The 22,864-nt window shown below is 37.0% G+C and overlaps 1 protein-coding gene across 1 annotated transcript in view; it reads left to right on the top strand.

The window, feature by feature from the left end:
- LRCH3 (leucine rich repeats and calponin homology domain containing 3) overlaps nt 1-22,864 on the top strand; it is a 227,139-nt gene that overhangs the window by 170,025 nt on the left and 34,250 nt on the right. Inside the window, exons 11-14 of the mRNA XM_042782119.1 lie at nt 15,020-15,071; nt 15,479-15,628; nt 17,640-17,687; nt 19,149-19,202. Of these exons, the coding sequence (XP_042638053.1) occupies nt 15,020-15,071; nt 15,479-15,628; nt 17,640-17,687; nt 19,149-19,202 (304 nt within the window). The remainder of the gene's footprint in view (nt 1-15,019; nt 15,072-15,478; nt 15,629-17,639; nt 17,688-19,148; nt 19,203-22,864) is intronic.

Below are 22,864 nucleotides of genomic sequence, written 5' to 3'. Positions count from 1 at the left end.
GTCAATGACATGAGACAAAGTATATGTGAACTGCTGTATGAAAAGTGAATTTACTCTGTAAATCTTCATCCAAATCCTAATAAAAAAAAAAAAAGCACATAACGAAAACAAAAAAAAAAGTTTCCTACTACTATTGTAGAATTGTCTGTATTTCCTTTCAATTCAGTTAATGTTAGCTTTATGTATTTTGGAGCTCTTTCATTGGGCATAGATAATTATTATGGTAATGTCCTCTTGTCAGTTGACCCTTTTAACATCGTATATTGCCTTTCTTTGTCCTTTATGCTGGTTTTCGCCTTGAAGTCTATTTTATCAGAAATTAGTATTACCACTCCTCTTTTTTGGTTACATTACCTTAATACATTTTTTTTTTACATCCCTTGATTTTTAATTTATTTTTATTTTTGTGTTTTAGGTGGGTCTCTTGTAAGCATCATATTGATGCGTCTTCTTTTCATATCTGATCTGCCTCTCTCTTTCTTTGGACTGGTGCATTTTCATTCACATTTAGTATAATTAAGATAAGTATGAATTTACTGCTGTCATTGTGCTTTTTTTGTTGTAGTGCTGCTGGTGGTTTCTTTGTTACAAATATTTTTCTGTGCCAAGTTCATTTTGTTACCAAGTTTTCTTCCTTTTTCTTCATTATTGTTACTTTAGTATTTACTAAATCCTTGTGATTTTCACCCTTCTTATTTTGATTAGAAGATTTATTAATTTTCTTTGTGATTTCCCTGTAGTAAATTTGTATCTCCTTTAGTTTGAACTAGTTTGTTCTATATAGACATTGTCGAAACTTTCTCTATATATGGAAATTTTGTAATTACACAGTTTATTCTTTTATTTGGTTTGTTGTTGGTATCATTTACTGAACAGTCTTCTATTTCTTTTTTCTGTTTTGTAAGCTTATTTCAGATTTGAGAATTCTTTTCCTGGATTGGCTACTGGGTTTTCATATGTCTTAATCTTAAATTGTTGTCTTCTCTTGTTGGTTTTCTGTTGGAAAGATTGTCTATAGCATTTCTTATAGGGTTGGTCTGGTTTTTACAAATTCTCTTAATTTCTGTTTGTCTGGGAATGTCCTAATTTTTCCTTCATACTTGAAGGACAGTTTTGCTGGGGATATAATTCTTGTTAGGCAGTGTTTTTCCTTGAAGATTTTGTATATGTTCTTCTATTGCCTTCTTGCCTGCATGGTTTCTGCTGAGAAATCAGAGCTTAGTCTTATTCGTTGCCCTTAGTGTAGGTAACATTTCGTTTTTCCCAAGCAGCTCTAAGTGTCCTCCTTTGTCTGGTTTTGGAAAGTTTGATTAGGATATTTCTTTCTCCTTGGGTCTGTCCTGTATGAGATTCATTGAGCTTCTTGGATGGATATCTTTTCATCTTTCTTGATATTGGGGAAGTTTTCTGTTAGCAAGTCTTCACCAATTTTCTCTGTGGTTTTTTTAGCCTCCTCTTGTTTTGGAATTCCAGTCAGGCATATGTTACTTCTTTTGATATCATACCATATAACTCTTACGCTTTCTTCATTTCTCTTCATTTTCTTTTCTGATTTTTCCACATACAAACTCATATCAAGGGAATGGTCCTCCAGCTGGTATATGCATTCTTCAGCCATTTCAATTCTAGTCTTTCATCCTTCCAGTGTGTTATCTATCTCCATAATTTTAGTGTTTGTATTCTAGATATCTAACAGCCATTTTTATATGATTTCTGATTGTCAGTTTGTCATTTTGTTCTTGTATGATTTTCCTGAATTCTTCAAGGGTATTGTCTATTTTTTCCTTGCTTCTGTTTATGGTTTCCTTAAGCTCTTGGAAGGCTCTATATATCTATATATCTATATTTATATCTGTGTCTAATCTATATCTGTCTATCATCCGGGAGCTCTGGTGGCATAGTACCTAAGGCATCTGACTGCTAACCAGAAGGCTGGTGGTTCAAACCCACCAGCCACTCCCCAGAAGGAAGGATGGGCAATCTACTTCCGTAGTGATACTGCCTTGGAAATCCAAGAGGGATCGCTATGAGTCAGACCTGACTTGAGGGCAGTAGTTATACCTGTCTATCTGTCTTTTTAATCCATTATCAGAATGTTACCTGTTCTTGCTCAGGGAGATTTCCTAGTTTTTTGTTTTCGTCACTTTCTTCCACTATCTCGTCCTGATTCTTTGTTTGAATTGACATTGTCTTTTCTCTCTGAGATGTTTTGAGGTTGTTGCTTTTATTTGTTGACTGTGTTTTGGTTTGTTTCAACCTGGTTTTTGTATTTCTTTGTTTTAGTGTATCCAGATCTGTGAGATAGTTGTGCTTCTTTGGTTGTTAACTTGGCAGTACTGAGGTGCTGCCCAGTTATCTCCAGATTGGTACGATTATTCATGGGAATGGGAGCTTGCAGGTTTTCCGTTTGACGTGAAAAGGAGTTGCAGTTGGGTTGAACAAGTGTTGTCCTGTCTGTTGATCCAGTGGTGTAGGAGCTGATAGTGATGCTTGTCCATTGGATGAGGTGGTTGGTGCAGTAGATATGGCCGATTAGTGGAGAGTTAATGTCTTCCTCTTGTTGGATGAGCAAGAAGGAAAAAACAAAGAAAAACACCAAGGAGAAGTAGGAAAAGGAAAAAAGATAGAATAATATGTATATTTTGGGGGTGGGTATTATAGAGACAGAGAGAAAAAGAGGAAAACAGGGTGTGGTTGTAAGAAGACTAAGAGGAAGAGGTAGAAATAAACAGGTAGAAAGGGAGAAAAACTTTTCTTATGTGTCAGTTTCTTGTACTTTTTTGGGAGGTGGAAAACAACACATCCATTCATTCAAAACTTATTTCTGAAGCAACTGTTGTGGTTCTAGCTCAAAAACAGATGCACTTCCTAATGCCATGGAATTTACCTTCCAGTACCAAAACCAAACCAAACTCACTGCTGCGGAGTCAGATCCGACTCATAGCGACCCCTCCTTAGGTTTCGAAGGTGGTATCACTATGGAAGTAGATTGCCCAATCTTTCTTCCAAGGAGTGTCTGATGGGCTTGAACCTCCACCCTTCTGGTTAGCAGTCAGATGCCTGAGGCACTATGCCACCAGAGCTCCTGGTAGATCTAAACAAATACATGTAACAAATATCTGACAGGCCTTGTGAAATACTATGAAGAAAAATTGTTGTTGTTGTTGTTACATGCCGTCGAGTCGGTGCCGACTCATAGCGACCCCTCCTTGGGTTTCTGAGGCAGTATCACTACGGAAGTAGGATTGCCCAACCTTCCTTCCGAGGAGTGGCTGGTGGGTATGAAGAAAAAATAAAGCACAGTTAAAAAGTAGGAGTGTCAGAGTAAGGGGAGAGTGAATGGAATGTTTGTTATATGGTGTGAAATATTTCAGTAGAAACTTGAAAAACGGGAGGGAGCATAATTGTAGTTATGTTAGATAATAGCATTGCATGCAGAGACCCTGATATAACAGTATGCTTGTTATATTCAAAGGACAGCAGTGAGACTGAACATAGAAGGATCAGTTTGGCACAGGAGATGAGAGTGCAATTTTGTTCATGTTGTCTGAGGTGCTTTTTAGAGATACAAGTGGCGGGATCAAGTAGGCAGTTAGATATATGAGTTAGTAGTGTAAAGGGTAAAGAATTAGGGCTTGACCAGCAAAAGAGCCAGAGCAAGACTGGTCATAGGGTTAGGAAAAAGAGGGTAGTGTCCCAGAGGCTAAAGGAAGAGAATGTTTCAGAAAGTACATAGAGGGATAAATAAAGTCACGTGCTGCTGGTAGTTTCAGTAAGATGAGGACTAATAGCTGGCGTTAACAACCTAGACCTACTTGACTTTATGTGTGCTTTAACTTGCTTCTAGAGCAATGGTTCTCAGACATTTTTATAATCTTAAAAATTACTGAGAACCTCAAAGAGCTTTTGTTTTTCTGTCAATATTTGCCATATTAAAAATTAAAGTTGAACTCTTTTTAAATGTGTATTTATTGATTCATTTTAAAATAGCAGTAACAAAATCTATAACATGTTAAAATAAGTAACTTTTATGAAAAACAGCTGTATTTTCCAAAACAGAATTAGTGAGAAGAGTAATATTGTTTTGCATTTCTCCCAATCTTCTTAATATTTGGCTTGATGAAAGATTCTTATGTCTGCGTCTGTATTCATTCTGCTTTGACATGTTTTGATTGAACTGTATGAAGAAAATCTGACTTGACATGGACAATGTAGTTGGCAAGAGAAGGAATATTTAAATAGAACTTTCAAGTAATTGTGAATATCCTGGATATGATTCCAAAATTCCACACTTAATAGTTTCTTAAAAGCTAACTGCAAGTAGAATCTGAAACTGTATCTCTGGACTTTTCATACTCTGTAATTTTAAAATTCATTGGTCTATCTTGCAGTTTTCTCTGTAAATGATTTTGTAACATCATGCATTGGTCATTTGAAAAATATTGGTTCACTGATCTATGCAGATCATATTAAATGTTGACATGTTTTGCTATACCATTTCAAAAAATTATATTCATTAATATGATCACTAATCTCATCAGAAAAGTCTTGATGTATTGAGAAACTGTCAAGCTCACTGTGGTGGATGTAAATTTTGCAAAATTTTTTGATAAATATCTATCAAATACTCAAGTCTGAATAACCAGTTAGTCTATCAGTCATCCTTTCAAGTAAAATGATACTTTATGCAAATAGTAATAATAAAAGTTCAGCTTGCAGTTCAATCACACAAGTTCTTTTCCTTGAGACATTATTCCTTGGTATGCCACAGAAATATTTAGTATGTACTTCCCATTTTGTTGCATAGATAGATTATTAAAAGCATGTTTACTTGAGGGTCAAGACTGAGTAAAATTAATGTTTGCTGCTTCATCAAGGACATTCTTAAGTAAAACTATCTTTTTACCCAAAAAAAAAAAAAACCTGCAAGGGCATAGCAATAAAGAATACAATGACTTCTAGTACAGTCTGATGCCACTGCCTTGATTCATGCTAAAACACCAGCAGTCTTTCTAGCCATTGCTTTTGTATTATTGGTGTACATACATACATATGAGAAAAGGCATGTAAAATTTTAGTATTATTTAAAAATAGTTTTGAAAGGATCTTGGGGGTGGCCAAATGTCCTTGGATAACATTTGAGAACTGCTGCTTTTAGAGATTCCCCAGGTGACTGCATAAAGGAGTCTCTAGGTCTTCAAAGCAAAGGATCAAATCTAGGAAGATAAGGAAACTGGTCAAATTCTACCTGGTGAATCCTGCCCAGCTCCAACCGCATTATCTGTCTTAATTTTCTAGTGCTGTTATAATAGAACTAGCCCAAGTGGGTGGCTTTAACAAACAGAAGTTTATTCTCTCTCTGTTTAGGAGGCTAGAAGTCTAAATTTAGACCACTAGTTCTAGGAAGAAGACTTTGTCTATATATAGGCTCTTGAAGAAAGTCTTTGTCTCCTTTTAACATCTGTGAGCTTGGCATCCCTTGTTGTTGTTGTTGTTGTTGTTGTTGTTGTTGTTGTTATGTGCCGTTGAGTCGGACCCGACTTATAGCGACCCCCTCCTTGAGTTTCCCAGGCAGTATCACTATGGAAATAGATTGCCCAGCCTTCCTTCCAAGGAGTGGCTGGTGGGTTTGAACCACCAGCCTTCTGGTTAGCAGTCAACTGTTTTAGGCACTATGCTACCAGAGCTCCTTGGCATCCCTTAGAGATCTCCATGTGTCTTGGCATAGGTCATCTCCAGGTCTAGGAGGTTCACGGCACAGGGACCCTGGATACAGAGGACATGCTCCATTCCCAGCTCTTCTTTGTTGGTAGTACTGAGGTGCCTTTGAATTTTGCTCACTTCTTTCTCCTTTTATCTTTTGTACAATAAAAGTGATGCAGACCACACACCAGAGAAATTCCCCTTACATGGATCAAGGCTGTGACCTGATGAAGGATGTTGCATCTCACCGTAATCCCCTTGTAACTGATTGGCCAATCACATCAGATCACATTTTAGGGGATGATTACACATTACTACCAAATGGTATCATTAAATAACTGCTGAATCAGTGAGAGGGAGCTCTGGTAGCATAGTGCTAGCACTTGACTGCTAACTAGAAGGCTGGCAGTTCAAACCCACCAGCCACTCCCTGGAAGGAAGATGGGGCAATCTACTTCCGTAGTGATACTGCCTAGGAAACCCAAAGGAGGGGTCGCTATGAGTCAGGTCCGACTTGACAGCACATAACAACAACAACAAACCAGTGAGAACTATGGCCTAGCTAAGTTGACACATATTTTAGGGGGACACAGTTCAATCCATGACACTACCCTTAAGTATACCACTACTATTTCCATGTCCAAATTCTATAAGATACACTTTACACATCCAATTCTAAAACATAATTAAAAAGATGGGACTGAAAAGGTAACAGAAGGTACTTTCTAGAATTGTATCCAGATAAATAATGAGTCATTAATAATTATCATAGAGGTACCATGTGCCAGCAATGACATTTTATTTGTAATATCTCATTTAATCTTCATAATGTTACATTGAGATAAGCATAATTACCCTCATTTTACAAATGAGGAAGCAGAGGCTTAAAGAAATTGAATTATTTACCTAGTTCATTGAATTAAACTAAATAAAGGAGCCTCTCTGGGTTTGTTGATGTATAAGATTGATGACTTGGATCTATTCAAGATTGCTTTTACTTTGGATTATTCCCAAAGTAAATATTAAACAATGTAGCCTCAGCAGATTGGAGCATCCACCAGTCAAAAAGAGTAGAGAATTGTGGACTTTCTGCCATCAGGCACATCAGCATTCAGAAACAACTTACCATATGCTGCAATAATTCTGCTACTCAACAAACTTTATCATCCATGTAACATATTCAGGTTCTAAGCTTGAACTGCCAGCACTGAGGGAGTCTTCCCTTGTCTGAGCCTCTGCTGTTGGACCTAGGAATTTTCCATTTATATTTAGTCACCCACTCAGAAGTGAGACGTTTTAGCGTCAGACTTAATGATTAACTCAGAATAATTGCTCTTAACCACTCCGCTGTGCTACTTCTTCCAGACTCTTGGGACTAGTACATGGAAATGTACTAATTAATTTTTATTTCTTTATTGGATATATTCCTAGATAAAAATCTTACCCTACCAACCTACTCTCCTCTTTCCTTGACAGCTTTTGACTGACTAGCACTGACTGACTAGGGATGCTAAAATATAAGTTCCCTAAAGTGAAGGAAGTGTTTTTCAGATTCAGTATTGCTATTTTAAATATATGCTATTTTAAATCTTGTGTGACTAATCTATTCTGTACCGTTTAAAAATTATAAATAGAATTTGTTCTATCAAAATTTAATTTTGATGCCTAAAAAAGCATTTGACTGCTAACTGGAAGGTTAGCGGTTCAAACCCAGCAGCCACTCTGTGGAAGGAAAACTGGGCAATCTGCTTGCATAAAGTTTTACCACCTCAGAAACCCAAAGGGGGTTGCTATGAGTCGGAATCAACTTGATGGCAATGAGTTTGGGTTTTTATTGGAAAATTAAAATAAGAATTTTGTGAAATCTCAAAGATTAAGTTACTGTTTTCTTATTAATTATATTTTGAAAATCAGGAAAGTATAATGTAGACCATTGCTTCTCAGCAAGGGATAGCCATTCCCCAGGTGATACTTGAAAATGTGTTTATATGTTATGGAGATTGGTTGCTAAAATGACTATAGGTGCTACTGATAAGGAATAAGCTTAAATTATTTGCAGGACAGTTTTATAGAACATCAAGAAATCTTATCTAAAATGTCAGTAACCTTCCCACTGACAAACTTATTTATAGATGGAAAAATCATGACACGTGAAGTAGGACAGAGTGGCACAAAAGTGTAACAAAGTCATATGGGCCAACATTACTGCCTAGTGGTTGGTATGTGGGAATGTCATTTATCAAATGTATTCTTCACTGCCACTTTTATACTCTCCTATACCATGCTTCCTCTTTGCCTCCATCTTTAACTTTTCATAGCTTCGTTTTTGCCATTTCAGGTAATTTTTAAAATATATTTATATTCATGTGCCATTAAATCTTTATACTGTTTCCTTTCTCTTTCCAAGCTTCTATCTCGATAAAGTGGGAGAAAATGTGGTGTAGTAGAAAAAGCACTAAAGTACAAGTTAACCAAAAAACCAAACTGGAGGGGGATCTATGTAGGAGATCCTGGATAGAGAGGGAGAACAATGTGGAACAAAAGTCAAAATCATTTGGGGGAAAAAAAAAAAAAGGCATTGGGGGGACCAGGTTTGCTGGTTTGATAGAGCTTGGTGGAACCACTGAGACTATGGGCCCTAGCTGCCCTTCAGGTCTGGAATTGAACCCACACCGGTGGCTTCCAGCCAAACAAAAGACAGGAATATGAGTTGAACATTTACCTGAAGTAGATACACTCCTTGGAGAGAACAGTCAAACAATCATGGGAGAAAGAAGGGCTGTTTATGCACAGGGAGACAGTTCATGGGGCAGGAGTTAATGGAGAGGTGGACACAGGGAAGAGGTAACTGTCAGGAGGAAATGGGAGGGGAGCTGTTGCATTGTGGTAAATTGTAGTCAATGTCATTAGACGAAGTGTATGTGAACTGCTGTATGGAAAGTGAATTTGCTCTGTAAATTTTCACCCAAATCACAATTTCAAAAAAAAAAAAAACAGACTCACTGCCATTGAGTCAATTCAACTCATAGTGCCTTCCTTGGGTTTCCGAAGCAGTATCTCTACAGAGCTCTGGTAGTGTAATGTATAAAGATTTGCCTGCTAACCAGAAGGCTGGCAGTTCAAACCCACTAGCCACTCCTCAGAAGAAAGATTGGGCAGTCTACTTCCACAGTGATACTGCCTCGGAAACTCAAGGAGGGGTCACTGTGAATTGGATCCAACTCAGCAGCAGTGAGTTTTTGAGTTTGATCTCTACAGAAGTAGATTGCCCAGTCTTCCTTCTGAGGAATGGCTGGTGGGTTTGAACCACCAGTCTCTGGTTAGCAGTCAAATGCTTTTGGCACTAGGCCCCCAGAGCTCTCAAACTATACGTTAGGTAGCTTTAACTCTAATTGAGGCTCTCCAATATGTAGCCCTCACTTACCTGATAAGGGCCTAAGTTTCCTAATTTGTAAAATAAGTGGTTTGGATTCTGTGATTTCTGAGGTCTCTTCTAGTTCTTATAGGCTTCATGCCTTGTAATTGAAAGTACAAACTACTGTCGAATCAGATAGAGTCAAACTATTCAAAATAGTTCCACACTTAACTAGCTATGTCACCTTGGTAAATTTACTTCGCTTTTATGCTTCCGTTTTTCAGCTGTAGAATGAGGATTATAATAGTCCCTATCTCACTGCCATCAATTGAGTTCCAACTCATAGCGACCTCCATGGGGTTTCCAAGGCAGTAAATCTTTACAGAGATAGATTGTTCCATCTTCCTTCTGGTTAGCACTAAAAATGCCTTAGGCACTGCACCACCAGAGCTCCTTATAAATTAAAGTATGTTGTTGTTGTTATGTGCCGTCGAGTCGGCCCCGACTCATAGCGACCCCTTCTTGGGTTTCGGAGGCAGTATCACTATGGAAGTAGATTGCGCAATCTTCCTTCTGGTTAGCACTAAAAATGCCTTAGGCACTGCACCACCAGAGCTCCTTATAAATTAAAGTATGTTGTTGTTGTTATGTGCCGTCGAGTCGGCCCCGACTCATAGCGACCCCTCCTTGGGTTTCTGAGGCAGTATCACTACGGAAGTAGGATTGCCCAACCTTCCTTCCGAGGAGTGGCTGGTGGGTTTGAACCGCCAGCCTTCTGGTTAGCAGTCAAGTGCTTTAGCCACTATGCTACCAGAGCTCCCAAATTAAAGTATAGGCAGTGATTATGTTTGGATGGTAAAACTATATGTTATTTTCATTTTCTTTTATAGTAGTTTCAATAGTCCCTACTTCATAAAATTGTTGTGAAAAGTAATTGAGAAATACTTTGTGTGTAAGTCACTTAATACAGGGCATACTTAGTACATAAGCACTCAATCACTATTAGTTTTTCTTTGCCTTAGAAAATATTATCCAAAATGGCACTAATCATAGTTGATAAATCTAAAAGAATTGTTGATTACATGTGTATATTAAGGAAGAACTCCCAATTTTAAAAGAAAAATAAATTCTAAAAAAGACTTTTTCAAAGAAGAGGAAGACCATAGGCTAGAATCTTTGGGAAAGACTTCATGAAGGAGACAAGATTTAAAGGCTTTTAAGGAATGGTGGATTTGGGTGACAAGGGGAAGTAAATCTGTATTTCAGTACTCTCTCTGGCATGGAAAAGGACAACATTAACAAAAGACTAGAAGTTATTAATAATTAGTAGTTGAAAGTATTAATATGATGAATGTAGGGATACTAATGAAAAGATTCCATAGTGGGGGTATGCTTATTAAATAGGATAAAAGGCCTGGATACCAGGTTGACAAATTTGTATTTGTTGTAGTAGTAGTAGTAGTAGTAGTAGTAGTAGTAGTAGTAGTAGTAAGAAACTACTGGCACTTTTGTGGTTTTGTTTTTATTTCTTTAAAAGCACGCTATGTCTGATAGGTTAATACTCATAGTTTAAAAGTTGAAGTTCTAAATGTCAAAAAAGCACTGCCCCAAACTTTTTAGTTTTAGAGATATATATGAGTTACAACAACTTGAAAATAAATCTGATCAGGAGAAGAGACAGATGCCAAACTGTAAGAGTTAACATTGATGACCTGGTGATAAATACTATTACTTTTTAAGCATCAAATCCTATTTCGTCTTTTTCTTAAAAAGGAAAATCAACAGAATGTTTTCATTGTTAAAATTGTTTCATCAATTGAAACTAAGAGTAGGAGTGCTTTACTGGTATGATGACTAGGTTTTGTTGTATTCCAGATTTCTGTTGATTAAATGGCTTTGAATATAAAAGGCTCTCAGTGTACATATATCTTGTTTCAGAGTAATAAAGAAGATGATATTTATGTGGGTTATACAGAAATGAGACAGTTTGCAAAAGTGATCTCAACTGTATCATCAGCATTGGCTAACAGTTGTTAACTAGCTATAGATAATCAGTGATGTTAATCATATGAAACATGAGTTGGAGACATCAGGTCTGTACAGCTTAATTTAACGACTTGGGCTCAAATTTACAAAATACAATAATCCCCCCTTATCTGCGAGGGACATGTTGCAAGACCCACCCCACCCACCCCATCCCAGGATGCCTGAAACCACAGGTAGTACCAAAATTCTATGTAGGTTTTTTCCTTTATATACATATCTGTGATAAAGTTTAATATATAAATTGTTATTGCTATGTGCCGTAGAGTCGGCTCCGACTCTTAGCAACCCTGTGTACAACAGAATGAAAAACTGCCTGGCTGTATGCTGTCCTTACAGTCTTTGCTGTGTTTAAGCCCATCATTGCTGCCACTGTGTCAATCCATCTTATTGAAGATCTTCCCCTTTTTTGCTGACTCTCTGCTTTACTAAGCATGATATCCTTCTCTCAGAGAATTGTCTCTTCTAACATGACCAAAGTAGGTGAGACGAAGTCTGGCCATTCTCACTTCCCAGGAGCATTCCGGTTACACTTCTTCCAGGGCAGATTTGTTGGTTCTTCTGGCAGTCCATGGTATTTTCAGTATTCTTCAGCAATACCACAATTCAAAAGTATCCTCTCTTCCTTGGTCTTCCTTATTCATTGTCCAGCTTTCACATGCATATGAGGTGATTGAACATACCATAGCTTGGGTTAGACCCACCTTAGTCTTCAAAGTGACATCTTTGCTTTTTAACACTTTAAAGAGGTCTTTTGCAGCATATTTGCCCAGTGCAATATGATGTTTGATTTCTTGACTGCCACTTCTGTGGGTGTTGATTGTGTATCCAAGTAAAATGAAATCCCTGACAACTTTGATCTTTTCTCCATATATCATGATGTTGCTTGTTGGTCCCGGTGTGAGGATTTTTGTTTTCTTTATGTTGATGTGTAATCCATACTAAAGACTGTAGTCTTTGATCTTGACCCATAAATGCTTCAAGTCACCTTCCCTTTCAGCAAGCAAGGTTGTGTCATCTGCATATCACAGGTTAATCAGTCTTCTTCCAATCCTGATGTCACTGTTTTCTTCATGTAGTCCAGCTTCTTGGATTATTTGCTCAGCATACAGATTGGATAAATATCATGAAAGGATACAACCCTCACTCATACCCTTCCTGATTTTAAACCATGCAATATCACCTTGTTCTGTTCAAATGACAGTCTTTTAGTCTATCTACAGGTTCTTCATGAGCACAATTAAGTGTTCTGCCATTCCCATTCTTTGCAGTGCTATCCATAATTTGTTATGATCTGCACAGTTTAATGCCTTTGCATAGTCAGTAAAACAGAGGTAAACTTCTTTATTTGCTTTCAACCAAGATCCATCTGACAGCAGCGATATCCCTCATTGCTGGTAGTCTTCTGAATCCAGCTTTCATTTCTGGAAGTTCCCTGTGAATACCCTGCTACAACCATTTCTGAATTATCTTCAGCAAACTATGACTTGCATGTGATATTAATGATATTCAGTAATTTCCATATTCTGTCGGATCACCTTTTTTGAAATAGACATAAATATTAATCTTTTCCAGTCAGTTGGCCAGGTAGCTTTCCTGGCATAAATGAGTAAGCGCCTCCAGTGCTACATCCAGTGGTGGAAACATCTCAATATGTATTCTTTCTATTCCTGGAGCTTTGTTTTTCGCCAATTCCTCAGTGCAGCTTGGACTTCTTCCTTCAGCCCCATTGGTTCTTGATCATATGCTGCCTCCTGAAATATCTGAATGTTGACCAATTCTTTTTTGTATAGTGACTCTGTGTAATCCATCCTCTTTTGATGCTTCTTGCATCATTCGATATTTTGCCTGCAGAATCCTTCAATATTACAACTTGTGGTTTGAGTTTTTCTTTAGGTCTTTCGCTTGAAAAACGCTAATCATGTTCTTCTCTTTTGGTTTTCTAATGCCAGGTGTTTGCACATTTCATTATAATACTTCACTCTTGTTCAACTCTTATAACTCATCATTTCTTCCATTTACTTTAGCTACTCTCCATTCAGAAGCACATTTCAGAATCTCTTCTGACATCCATTTTAGTCATTTCTTTCTTTCCTGCCTTTTAAATGATGGTTTGCTTTCTTCATATGATGTTCTTGATGTCTTCCCACAACTACTCTGATTTTTGATCATTGGTGTTCAGTGCATCAAATCTGTTCTTCAAGTGGTCTCTAAATTTAGGTGGGATATAATCAAGGTCATATTTTGGTTCTCGTGGACTTGTTTTAATTTTCTTCAGCTTCAGCTTGAACTTGCATATGAGCAATTGATGGTATTTTCCACAGTCACCTCCTGGTCTTGTTTTTACTGATGATATTGAGCATCTCCATTGCCTGTTTCCACAGATGGTGGTCAATCAGATTCCTGTGTATTCTGTCTGGCAAGGTCCATGTATATAGCCACTGGTTATGTTGTTGCAAAAAGTATTTGCAATGAATAAGCCATTGGTCTTGCAGAATTCTATTATGTGATCTCTGGCATCATATCAATAGCCAAGGCCACATTTTCCAGCTACCAGTGATTCTTGTTTCAAACTTTTGCATTCCAATCACCAGTAATAATCAATACATCTTGATTGCATGTTTGGTCAATTTCAGATTGTAGAAGTTGGTAAAAGTCTTCAGTTTCTTTGTCTTTGGCTTTAGTGGTTGGTGGGTAAATGTGATTAATTGTTGTATTAACTGGTCTTTCTTGTAAGCATATGGATATTATCCTATTACTGACAGCATTGTACTTCAGGATAGATCTTGAAACATTCTTTTTGACAATGAATATGTCGCCATTCCTCTTCAATTGGTCATTCCCAGCAAAGTAGACCATATGATTGTCTGATTTAAAATGGCCAGTACCAGTCCATTTAAGCTCACTAATGCCTAGGATATTGACCTTTATGCCTTCCATTTCATTTTGACAACTTCCAATTTTTCTATATTCATACTTCCTATATTACATGTTCCAGTTATTAATGCATGTTTACAGCTGTTTCTTCTAATTTTGAGTCATGCTTCAGCAGCACATGAAGGTCCTGAAAACTTTACTCTATCTACGTCATTAAGATTGACTCTTAATTTGAGGTGGCAGCTCTTCCCCAGTTGTATTTTGAGTGCTTTCCAACCTGAAGGTCTCATCTTACGGCACTGTATCAGACAGTGTTTCAGGGCTCTTCATAAAGTTTTCCAGTGATATATCAGACAATATTTCACAAGGTTTTCACTGGCCAGTGCTTTCAGAAGTGGATGGCCCCATCCTTCTTCCCAGTTTGTCTTAGTCTGGAAGCTCTACTGAAACCTGTCCATCATGGATAACCCTGCTGGTATTTGAAATACCGGTGGCATAGCCTCCGGCCTCACAGCAACATGTAAGCTCCTACATTACAACATACTGGCAGATAAGTGGTGGATTTTATTTATAAGTTATAAATTTATAAATTAAGCACAGTAAAAGATTAACAATAATAACTGAAAATAGAATAATTATTAAGTAGAATAAGGCTTATTTGAACACAAGCACTTGTGGTATCATGACAGTCAATCTGATAACCAAGGTAGCTGTTGACTGATGGGTGGGTAGTATATACAGTGTGGATACACTGGACAAAGGGATGATTCATGTCCCAGGTAGGACAGAGCTGGACAGTGCAAGATTTCATCACTCTACTAAGAATGGCACACAATTTAAAACAAGAATTGTTTATTTCTGGATTTTCTGTTTAATATTATCAAACCACAGAAAACAAAACTACATATAAGGGAGGACTACTGTACTCTTGTAGTACTGACTAGACAGTTTGTTGATAATAGAAATCCACTTTAACATGTTTGCAGTTGTTCTTGTTATCAAAGTTTTTCCTTTTTTTCCTCCCTTTCTTTTTTGGGTCAGGGTTCCAGTTGAGGCATCTTCTCTCTTGTCATTATCACCAAGTCACAATCAGGTAATTTTCAGTATACTGTAGGGTTTTTTTGTTTTGTTTTAGTGTTTATATATATATAAAATGGTTTTCTTCTTTTTCAGTGCTTAAATTGCCATTAATTGACAGATATCTGTGAACTTTACTATCTCCTCCATCTTACATTTAATACAACATGACTATGTGATTCTTAGCAACAGTGCTTTTAGAAACTAGGCAAAAAAATAAATCTTTTATCCACATGATGGCTTTATAATAAATGTAAAAACAATACAAAGATGGGAAAAGATTAGCACTAAATTTTAAGAAGTCCTAGATACCTGCAGAGTAAAAGTTGCCTGGGTCACTAGTCATTCCTTAAGTTGTTTAGGAATATGAATAAGTTGATCCATATCTCCACTTGCCTATGCAAAATGATACTTTTGTCTCAGCTGTCACATACAGACTTTGAACTTCGTCGGAAAAAAGAACAATCAGTTGAGCGTGCTCGGAGAGAGGCACAGCGTGCTGCCCTACAGTATGAGGAGGAGAAAATGAGGACCAAGCAGATTCAGAGAGATGCTGTCCTGGACTTTGTCAAGGTTAGCCATAGAAGTCCTTTGAATGATACTCCTACTAAAGTTACTTTGAAGTTAATGCTTATTTGTTTTGCTGAAACTGTCAGTTTTTATTGTCTTAATTGAAATACCAACTTCTGATGGTAGTTTTTTCTTGTTATAAGGCTCTTGACTAAATGTGTGACTGTCTACTTGTGATTAGATTAATTGTCCCCATACAGATAGGCATGAGGACACTCAGAAGTGATTGTCTTACTCTTATGAGAGTAGTCTCTGCCTCTTAATTAGTAGTCTATCATTAGTCACGTCACTTAACTATCCAGCTGCCATTTCCTCAATCACTGTCATCATAAACAGTCTTGATTAGTTTTCAAATTAGAGTTTAATCTTGATCAGTTAGTCAAAAAGAACAATTGTAAATTCTTAAGCAGGAGAAAACATGAGGAGAAAGATACTTCTGAAAAACAAATCTTCTCACTTGTAGAAGAGGTTAGGAAGAAAGAGACTAGAAGGAAAAAAACAAAATAGAAAGTAATAACAATAATTAGACCAGGATGCAAAATGAAGAAGTAAAAGTAGAATATAGCTAAGGTTACTAAGGAGAAACAGTATTGTACAGTGCTAGGAGCTTGGGATCAGAAATGTCTGAATTTGAATTCAGCTTTACCACTCACTATGTGCTTGACTTTACAAAAGTTACTGAACTATTTTGTGCTTCTAGTTTCCTTATGTGTGTAATATTTAATAAAACCAAACCAAACTCACTGCCATCAAGTCATCTCCAATTCATAGTAACCCCCATTGGGTTTCCAAGGCTGTAAATCTTTACGGAAGTACATTGCCCACTCTTCCTTCTGCGAAGCAGCTGGTGTGTTTGAACTGCTGACCTTCCGGTTAGCAGTCAAGTGCTTTATCCACTATGCCACCAGAGCTTCATTTAACTTAATAGTTAATAATTTAATAATAATTATTATTTTGGAATTAACTATGGATTCACCTAATTCTTATTCCTATTATGGTGAGTTTTACATCCTCTACCACCATGATGACTTTATAAACTATAAGAGAGATTTCAAAAGAAACATCAGTGAGACTTAACACTTGTTACATAGATATGTTATGAGTATTGAAGATGAGTTTAAAACTCACTGAAGATGAGTTTTAAAAAAGATCTTAAAGCACAGTTTTGGGGCTGAAAGAGTAGGTTCAGTAGGAATCTAGCATTAAGGAAAAAATGTAGAATTTAGAGTCAGAAGACCTAGATCCAAGTTTAATTTATGATACCTGCAAACTTTGTGACCTTGCACATGTGACACAAACTCTCTTATCCTCAGTTTCTTTATCTTTAAATGAATATATTTATGATAATATTTGCTTAATATTAATAAGTTAATAATATTTACTCTCAGAGTAAAAATAAGAATCATTTGACCTACTATACATAAGAACACATTATAAAATACTTACTATACAGATTTTATAATATTGTTATTTGATATAATAACAAAAATAGGCAAATTGAGGGGAAAAGGCAGTCAGTATGGGTACTTGTGAGTTTCTTTTTGGATATGTTGAATGTGAGGTGATATTGGGGTTTCCAAGTAGATAATTTCCTTCAGCAGTTGGAAATACAAACCTGAAATTTAGGTGGTAGGAGAGAGCTGACATCGTTAGCAGTAGAAGTGATATTTGAATCCATTAAAGAGAGAATGATTTCATTGAGAGAATATAGTGAGACCATCACTCTGACTGTGAATGAGCTTGTATTTGTTTATATACAGTTTTTATTTCTATTTGTAGATGCTTATAGCTATATAAAAATAATCTTTGTCAATTTGTTGCTTTCCCTTATTTAAATAGTAAGATATGTAAAGGAAAAGGCAGTATCTTTTTAACCAGTAAATCTAGAAAAGTGCTGTACAGAACAGATAAGGAAATTAATGAGAATGGTTACTTTAGTAAATAGAGTTTACCATTTGTAGTTTTCATGGTTCTAACCAAATTCCCTTTTTCCGGGGGTTGTGCGGGTATACAGCAAAAAGCATCACAAAGTCCACAGAAACAGCCCCCCTTAGATGGTGAGGTAAGTCTGTGTAATCACCTTTCCTTTGGAATTTATTATTGCAACAGAAATGACGTGTTTTACATGTGATTATTACGTGTTTTCAGTGATAAAAATACTGCCATTTTTCTTTTTACGTCACAATATTCTGTTTATTGAGAGAGAAGACATATCAGAATCTCTAGAAGGGAGTCTTTTTAAATCTATACATATCCACTTGGACATTAGGGTGCTTCCCTTCCTACCATAGGCAGTATCCTCCTGATCCATTTTAGAAGCATGTTGTGTATTGAGAGAGAGTCCTGATGGCTGTGACTGGCTAGGTAACATTAAACAAAAAATGATTCTCCATAGCATTTCAGTTTCGGTGGTCATTTCCTAAGTGTATATGTATTGATTATGCTTTGTACACATTATTTTTATAATACTAAGTAGTATGTTTTCATAAAATTAATTGCTTATTGCCCTTTTAAAAATGTATGTACCTATTTTGATCTGATTAAAATGAAGCTTGCTACATGAATATTTTTATAGTAGTTGATTTTTCATTAACCGTTTCCTTTACCTTTCCATTCCTTTACCTTATGAGTATTCCTTTAAAAAAGCATAAAGGCACATTTTCAAGTGAATTTTGACTCTGCTTTTTGTAAAATAACTTATTTTAAAATTGAACACTTTAGGGCTGCACTAGCATCTGTTTCCAACAGCACAAGTGTTTCTGGTATAGGAAAGTGTATGTTTGAAATGTTTTAAATCATCCAATATAAAGTTTTTTAAATCTTACTGGACATACAACTACTATTTGTTAGTTTTATGAGAACATTATCATTGGTATAATACCTGAAAGAGTCACTCAAATGTTTTCAGTTGTCTTTTCTTCAGAAGGTAATAATTCTGTACAAACCTTTTACAACCAAACTTGGATAAGCTGGATACACTTATCTTTTTTTACCCAAACATTTCCTTTTGGAAGGTAAGTTTGGGTAATTCATTATCTAAAACCTAAAGCTTTTCAGGAAAATAAAACATACAACTTTATATTTTTCAATTACACTTTTGTTTTGTCTGAGAAAGGTAATGGACAGATGCCTAGACTGGAAATCATGATGGTTGGATTTATTTATTGTTCAGTTTGTTATATGTTCTCTACATGACCACAAATTCTTTATGTTATTGTTTGATCTACACTTCAGTGTTCTGTCTGTGAACAGAGAATAATTCCTGTTCCCTCTTCGCTTTAGAAGGTTTTTAGGCAATAAGATCATATTTGAAGTTGTTTTAAACTCTTTGGGAGATAATCATTACAGAGTGAACTTGTTAGCTATATGAATTCTAGATGATTGTGAATGGGTTTTCCTGTATGTCAGCATCTCTCCAAGTATGTCTTAAATGTCCTTTCCTTGTGTATGTATATTTGTGAAATACATCATGTGTCTGCACAGTTTGTTTTTGACACCGCTTCATTTTTCTCCACCTCTCCAGTGCCCTTTCCCATCCAGAAGGTCTCAGCACACTGATGATAGTGCCTTGTTAGTGGTAAGAGCTTTGTAAAAAATGGAGTTTCAAATTGCTATATTTAGAGATTGAAGAAAAACTATTGTACTTTTCACTTAGAAATGACAAATATCATAAAACATGATGAGTGTTGTTACTAAATGCTTTACACCTAGCTATAACTAGTTCCTTACCTTACCATCCATGAATTACCTAATTAATGTTCAGAGCTCTGTAGCTATAATTCAGACATCTTTGTCAGTCCTTCCAAAAGTAGAACATTGCATTGAGAACTGTATTGGCTTTGTGTGTGTGTGGTATAACATAATATTAGTTTTTATTTATAATGTTTCTGGATCCAGGTGTACTTACTTTATTAATCATTGATTTGATTCATGAGTCACCTGCGTGTTAAATGCATTACCTTACTCTGTGACGTTAATTAGACAACTGTGTATTTGGCATCCTATTTTCTTAGCATTTTAAGTTGCTAAAAATCCCAAACTTAGGCTGATTTAAGTACTTAAATCTCAAAATTACCCCTCCATGCCTATTTTTCACACTCAGGAATACAGGAGCTAGAATGCTATCGATTTTCAATAGCAGTTGAAATTTTTATTACCTGTTTCATCAGCTGAAAATGAGTATAACAGAAAAGCTTTAAAGTCTTAACTTTTCTTAGCTTTGCAAGAGAATTCTAACTATTTGCAGAATTGCTTTTCTTATCATGTTTTATGTTATTTTTTCACAGTAGTATTGGAAACTAGCAGTTCAGAAATCTGTGTCTAGCAATTCCTGTCTTATGTAGCTGCTGCCATTTTACATCCCACTGCATGAAGTGCATGCTTCAGCATGAGATTCCTATTACATAAACTTGCATTGTCTGTTAAAATGTCTGAGTATTCTGCAGTCATTCACTTTGAGATGGATAAAGCATATTTTAACTGGGCAGTCTTAGAGATGAATACACCACCAGCTCCTGGAGTTTTAGTGGGACTTAATTGGTGTAGGAAGCCAGTAATAATCCACATTCATGCAGAAGAATACTGAGAGTCTCTGATGATCCAGATATTTACCAAAATCACTTCATTCACAATAACTATAAGAGGTAGGAAGTTTTATAACTATTTTACAAATGATTACTCAAGGCAGAGAATGGTTTGATGACCTAGTAAGTGCAGGACTGGGTTTGAATTTTGATCTGGCTCTTGAGAACCTACACTTTAAATACCATGCTATAATGCTTCCCTTACTGTAATTGAAAACAGTTTAGGAAACTGAAGGTGAGATTTAATAACATATACAGTAAATGATGTTAGTCTGAGTGCCCAGATTCTTTGTCAGGGAAAAAATAAAATTTGCAAACACTCTTCAACATGCAGTTCAAAATGGCTTTCAGCGGTTTATTAAAACAAATACACTTTGTGATAGTTAAGGTTGTGTGTCAGCTTGGCTGGGCCATGGTTTTGAATGATTGGGCAGCTGCATGTAGGTATTCCCCATGATGAAATTGTAATCATCTCCATGGTGGAATCTGCTTTGAGCAGCTAAGTAGCCACCAATGGGGTATGAGACCTGCTTCCAGTATTTAAGGAAAAGCTTTGAGAAAGCTTTTGGCACATCTGAATCCTGCATTTGGCTGAGTCTTCATCTCAGTGGCTGCTGTGTTGTCTGCTAATCTTGGGATGCTGCCATTTACTTGTCACGCTTGGGTTCATCAGCCTCAGCAGCCAGCAGCTGCATGAGTCAGAAAAAGCCTCCAGCTCTAGTGGGCCTGAAACAGGAGGCAGAGCTGAAGCCCAAGATCAAGGGCTCTTCTCCCAGCCCCTGGAGCCAGCATTTGAAATCAGACTTCTAGCCTCCTAAACTTAAGAAAATAAATTCCTGTGCCTTTAAGCCATCCACTTGTAGTATGTCTTTTGTAGCAGCACGAGAGAAACAAGACCCACTTGTATTTTAGTTATCATTATATATGTCTGATCTAAATTAGATGGCGTTCAAAGGCAAGAATCATGTCTCACATTTCTTTGTATGCCAAATAGTATCCAACAACCATCTTTTGAGTTATATTTTAAATCTTACTTGTGACCAGCTTAAAACTGCCTTCAAAGGCTTCATATTACTTTTTTTTTTAAATTTTTATTGTGATTTGGGTGAAAGTTGACAAAGCAAATTCATTTTCCATATAGCAGTTCATATACATTTTGTTTGATGACATTTGACTGCAATTCCCAACAGTATAATAAACACTTCCTCTCTGTGGTTACCTCTTCCCTGTGTCTTCCCTCCCGTGCACTACCACCCCCCTGACCTATCTGACTGTGCAAACATTGCCCTCCTATTATCCCACAATTGATCAGTTGATCACTCCAAAGAGTGTATCTACCTGATGTAAATGTTCACCCTACATACCTGTCTGTGGGAGCTCTGGTGGGATAGTACCTAGGGCACTTGACTGCTAACCAGAAGGCTGGCAGTTCAAACCCACCAGCCACTTCTCAGAAGGAAGGTTGGGCAATCTATTTCCATAGTGATACTGCCTCGGAAACCCAAGGAATAGTCACTGTGAGTCAGAGATGACTCAATGGCACATAGCAACAACAACATATACCTGTCTGTTGTTTGGCTGGAAGCCACAGGAGTGAGTTCATTTCCAAACCTGAAGAGTAACTAGGGACCATAGTCTGAGGGGTCCTACCAGGCTCTATCAGACCAGAAAACCTGGTATTTTTTTTTCATGATTTTGAGTTTTGTTCCACATCTCCCACTCTTATTCAGGATCTCCTGCACCAATCTTCCTCCAGGTGTTTGACAGTGGTAGCCAGGTACCATCTAGTTCTTCTGGTCTCATGGTCTACTAGTCCCTTGAACTAACTGTTTCCATGCATCTTTGCTTTTCTTCATTCTTCTTTGCTGTGGATGAGGAGAGACCCATTATTGCATCTAGATGGCTCCTTGCAAGCTTTTAAGACCCAAGTCGCTACTCACCAAAGTAGGATGTAGAACAGTGTTTTTGTGTAATATGTTGTGCCAGTTGAGTTGGCTTTCCCCTGTGACCATGGTCCCAAGCCCGCAGGTCCGACAACTTGCTCCCTCAAGTTACCTGGCTGTAGCCAAGAAGCTCTGCTATACAACCAGACATTCATACAGCACATACAAATACACTTGTAGAAACACCATCTGCCAGAATACAAATAACAGGAATAAGAAACTAATTGGGCGACGTCACAACAGAACCAACAGAAATTAAAAGGATAGTATCAGTATACTATAAAGAACTGTAATTTGAAAACCGAGAAGAAATGGACAGATTTCTGGAAACATACTACTTACCTAAACTACTTACCATACTACTTACTAACTAACACAGACTGAGGTGGAAAAGTTGAACGGACTCGTAACAAAAGAAGAAATTCAGTTAAGTCATAAAAAAATTACCAACAAAAAAAAGCCCTGGCCCAGACAGTTTTCCTGGAGAATTCTAACAAATGTTCAAAGAAGAATTGACACCAGTGCTGCTCAAACTATTCCAGAACATAGAAAAGGATGGAACCCTCCTGTGATAGTTGGAGCTGTGTGTCAACTTGGCTGGACCCCAGTTCTGTGTGGTTGTTCCCATGATGGGTTCGGATGACTGTGTTCTGAGTGGCCAGTCTGCCCAAGGTGAGTTTCCCTAGGGGTGTGGCCTGCTTCCAGTATATCCA

Source organism: Orycteropus afer, unplaced genomic scaffold, assembly GCF_000298275.1.
Source record: "Orycteropus afer afer isolate SDZICR_OR568_19922 unplaced genomic scaffold, OryAfe1.0 scaffold00245, whole genome shotgun sequence".
In the NCBI taxonomy this organism is placed as follows: domain Eukaryota; kingdom Metazoa; phylum Chordata; class Mammalia; order Tubulidentata; family Orycteropodidae; genus Orycteropus; species Orycteropus afer.
The sequence above is the reverse complement of the archived record's forward strand: the minus strand, read 5'-3'. Positions and strand labels throughout refer to the sequence as shown.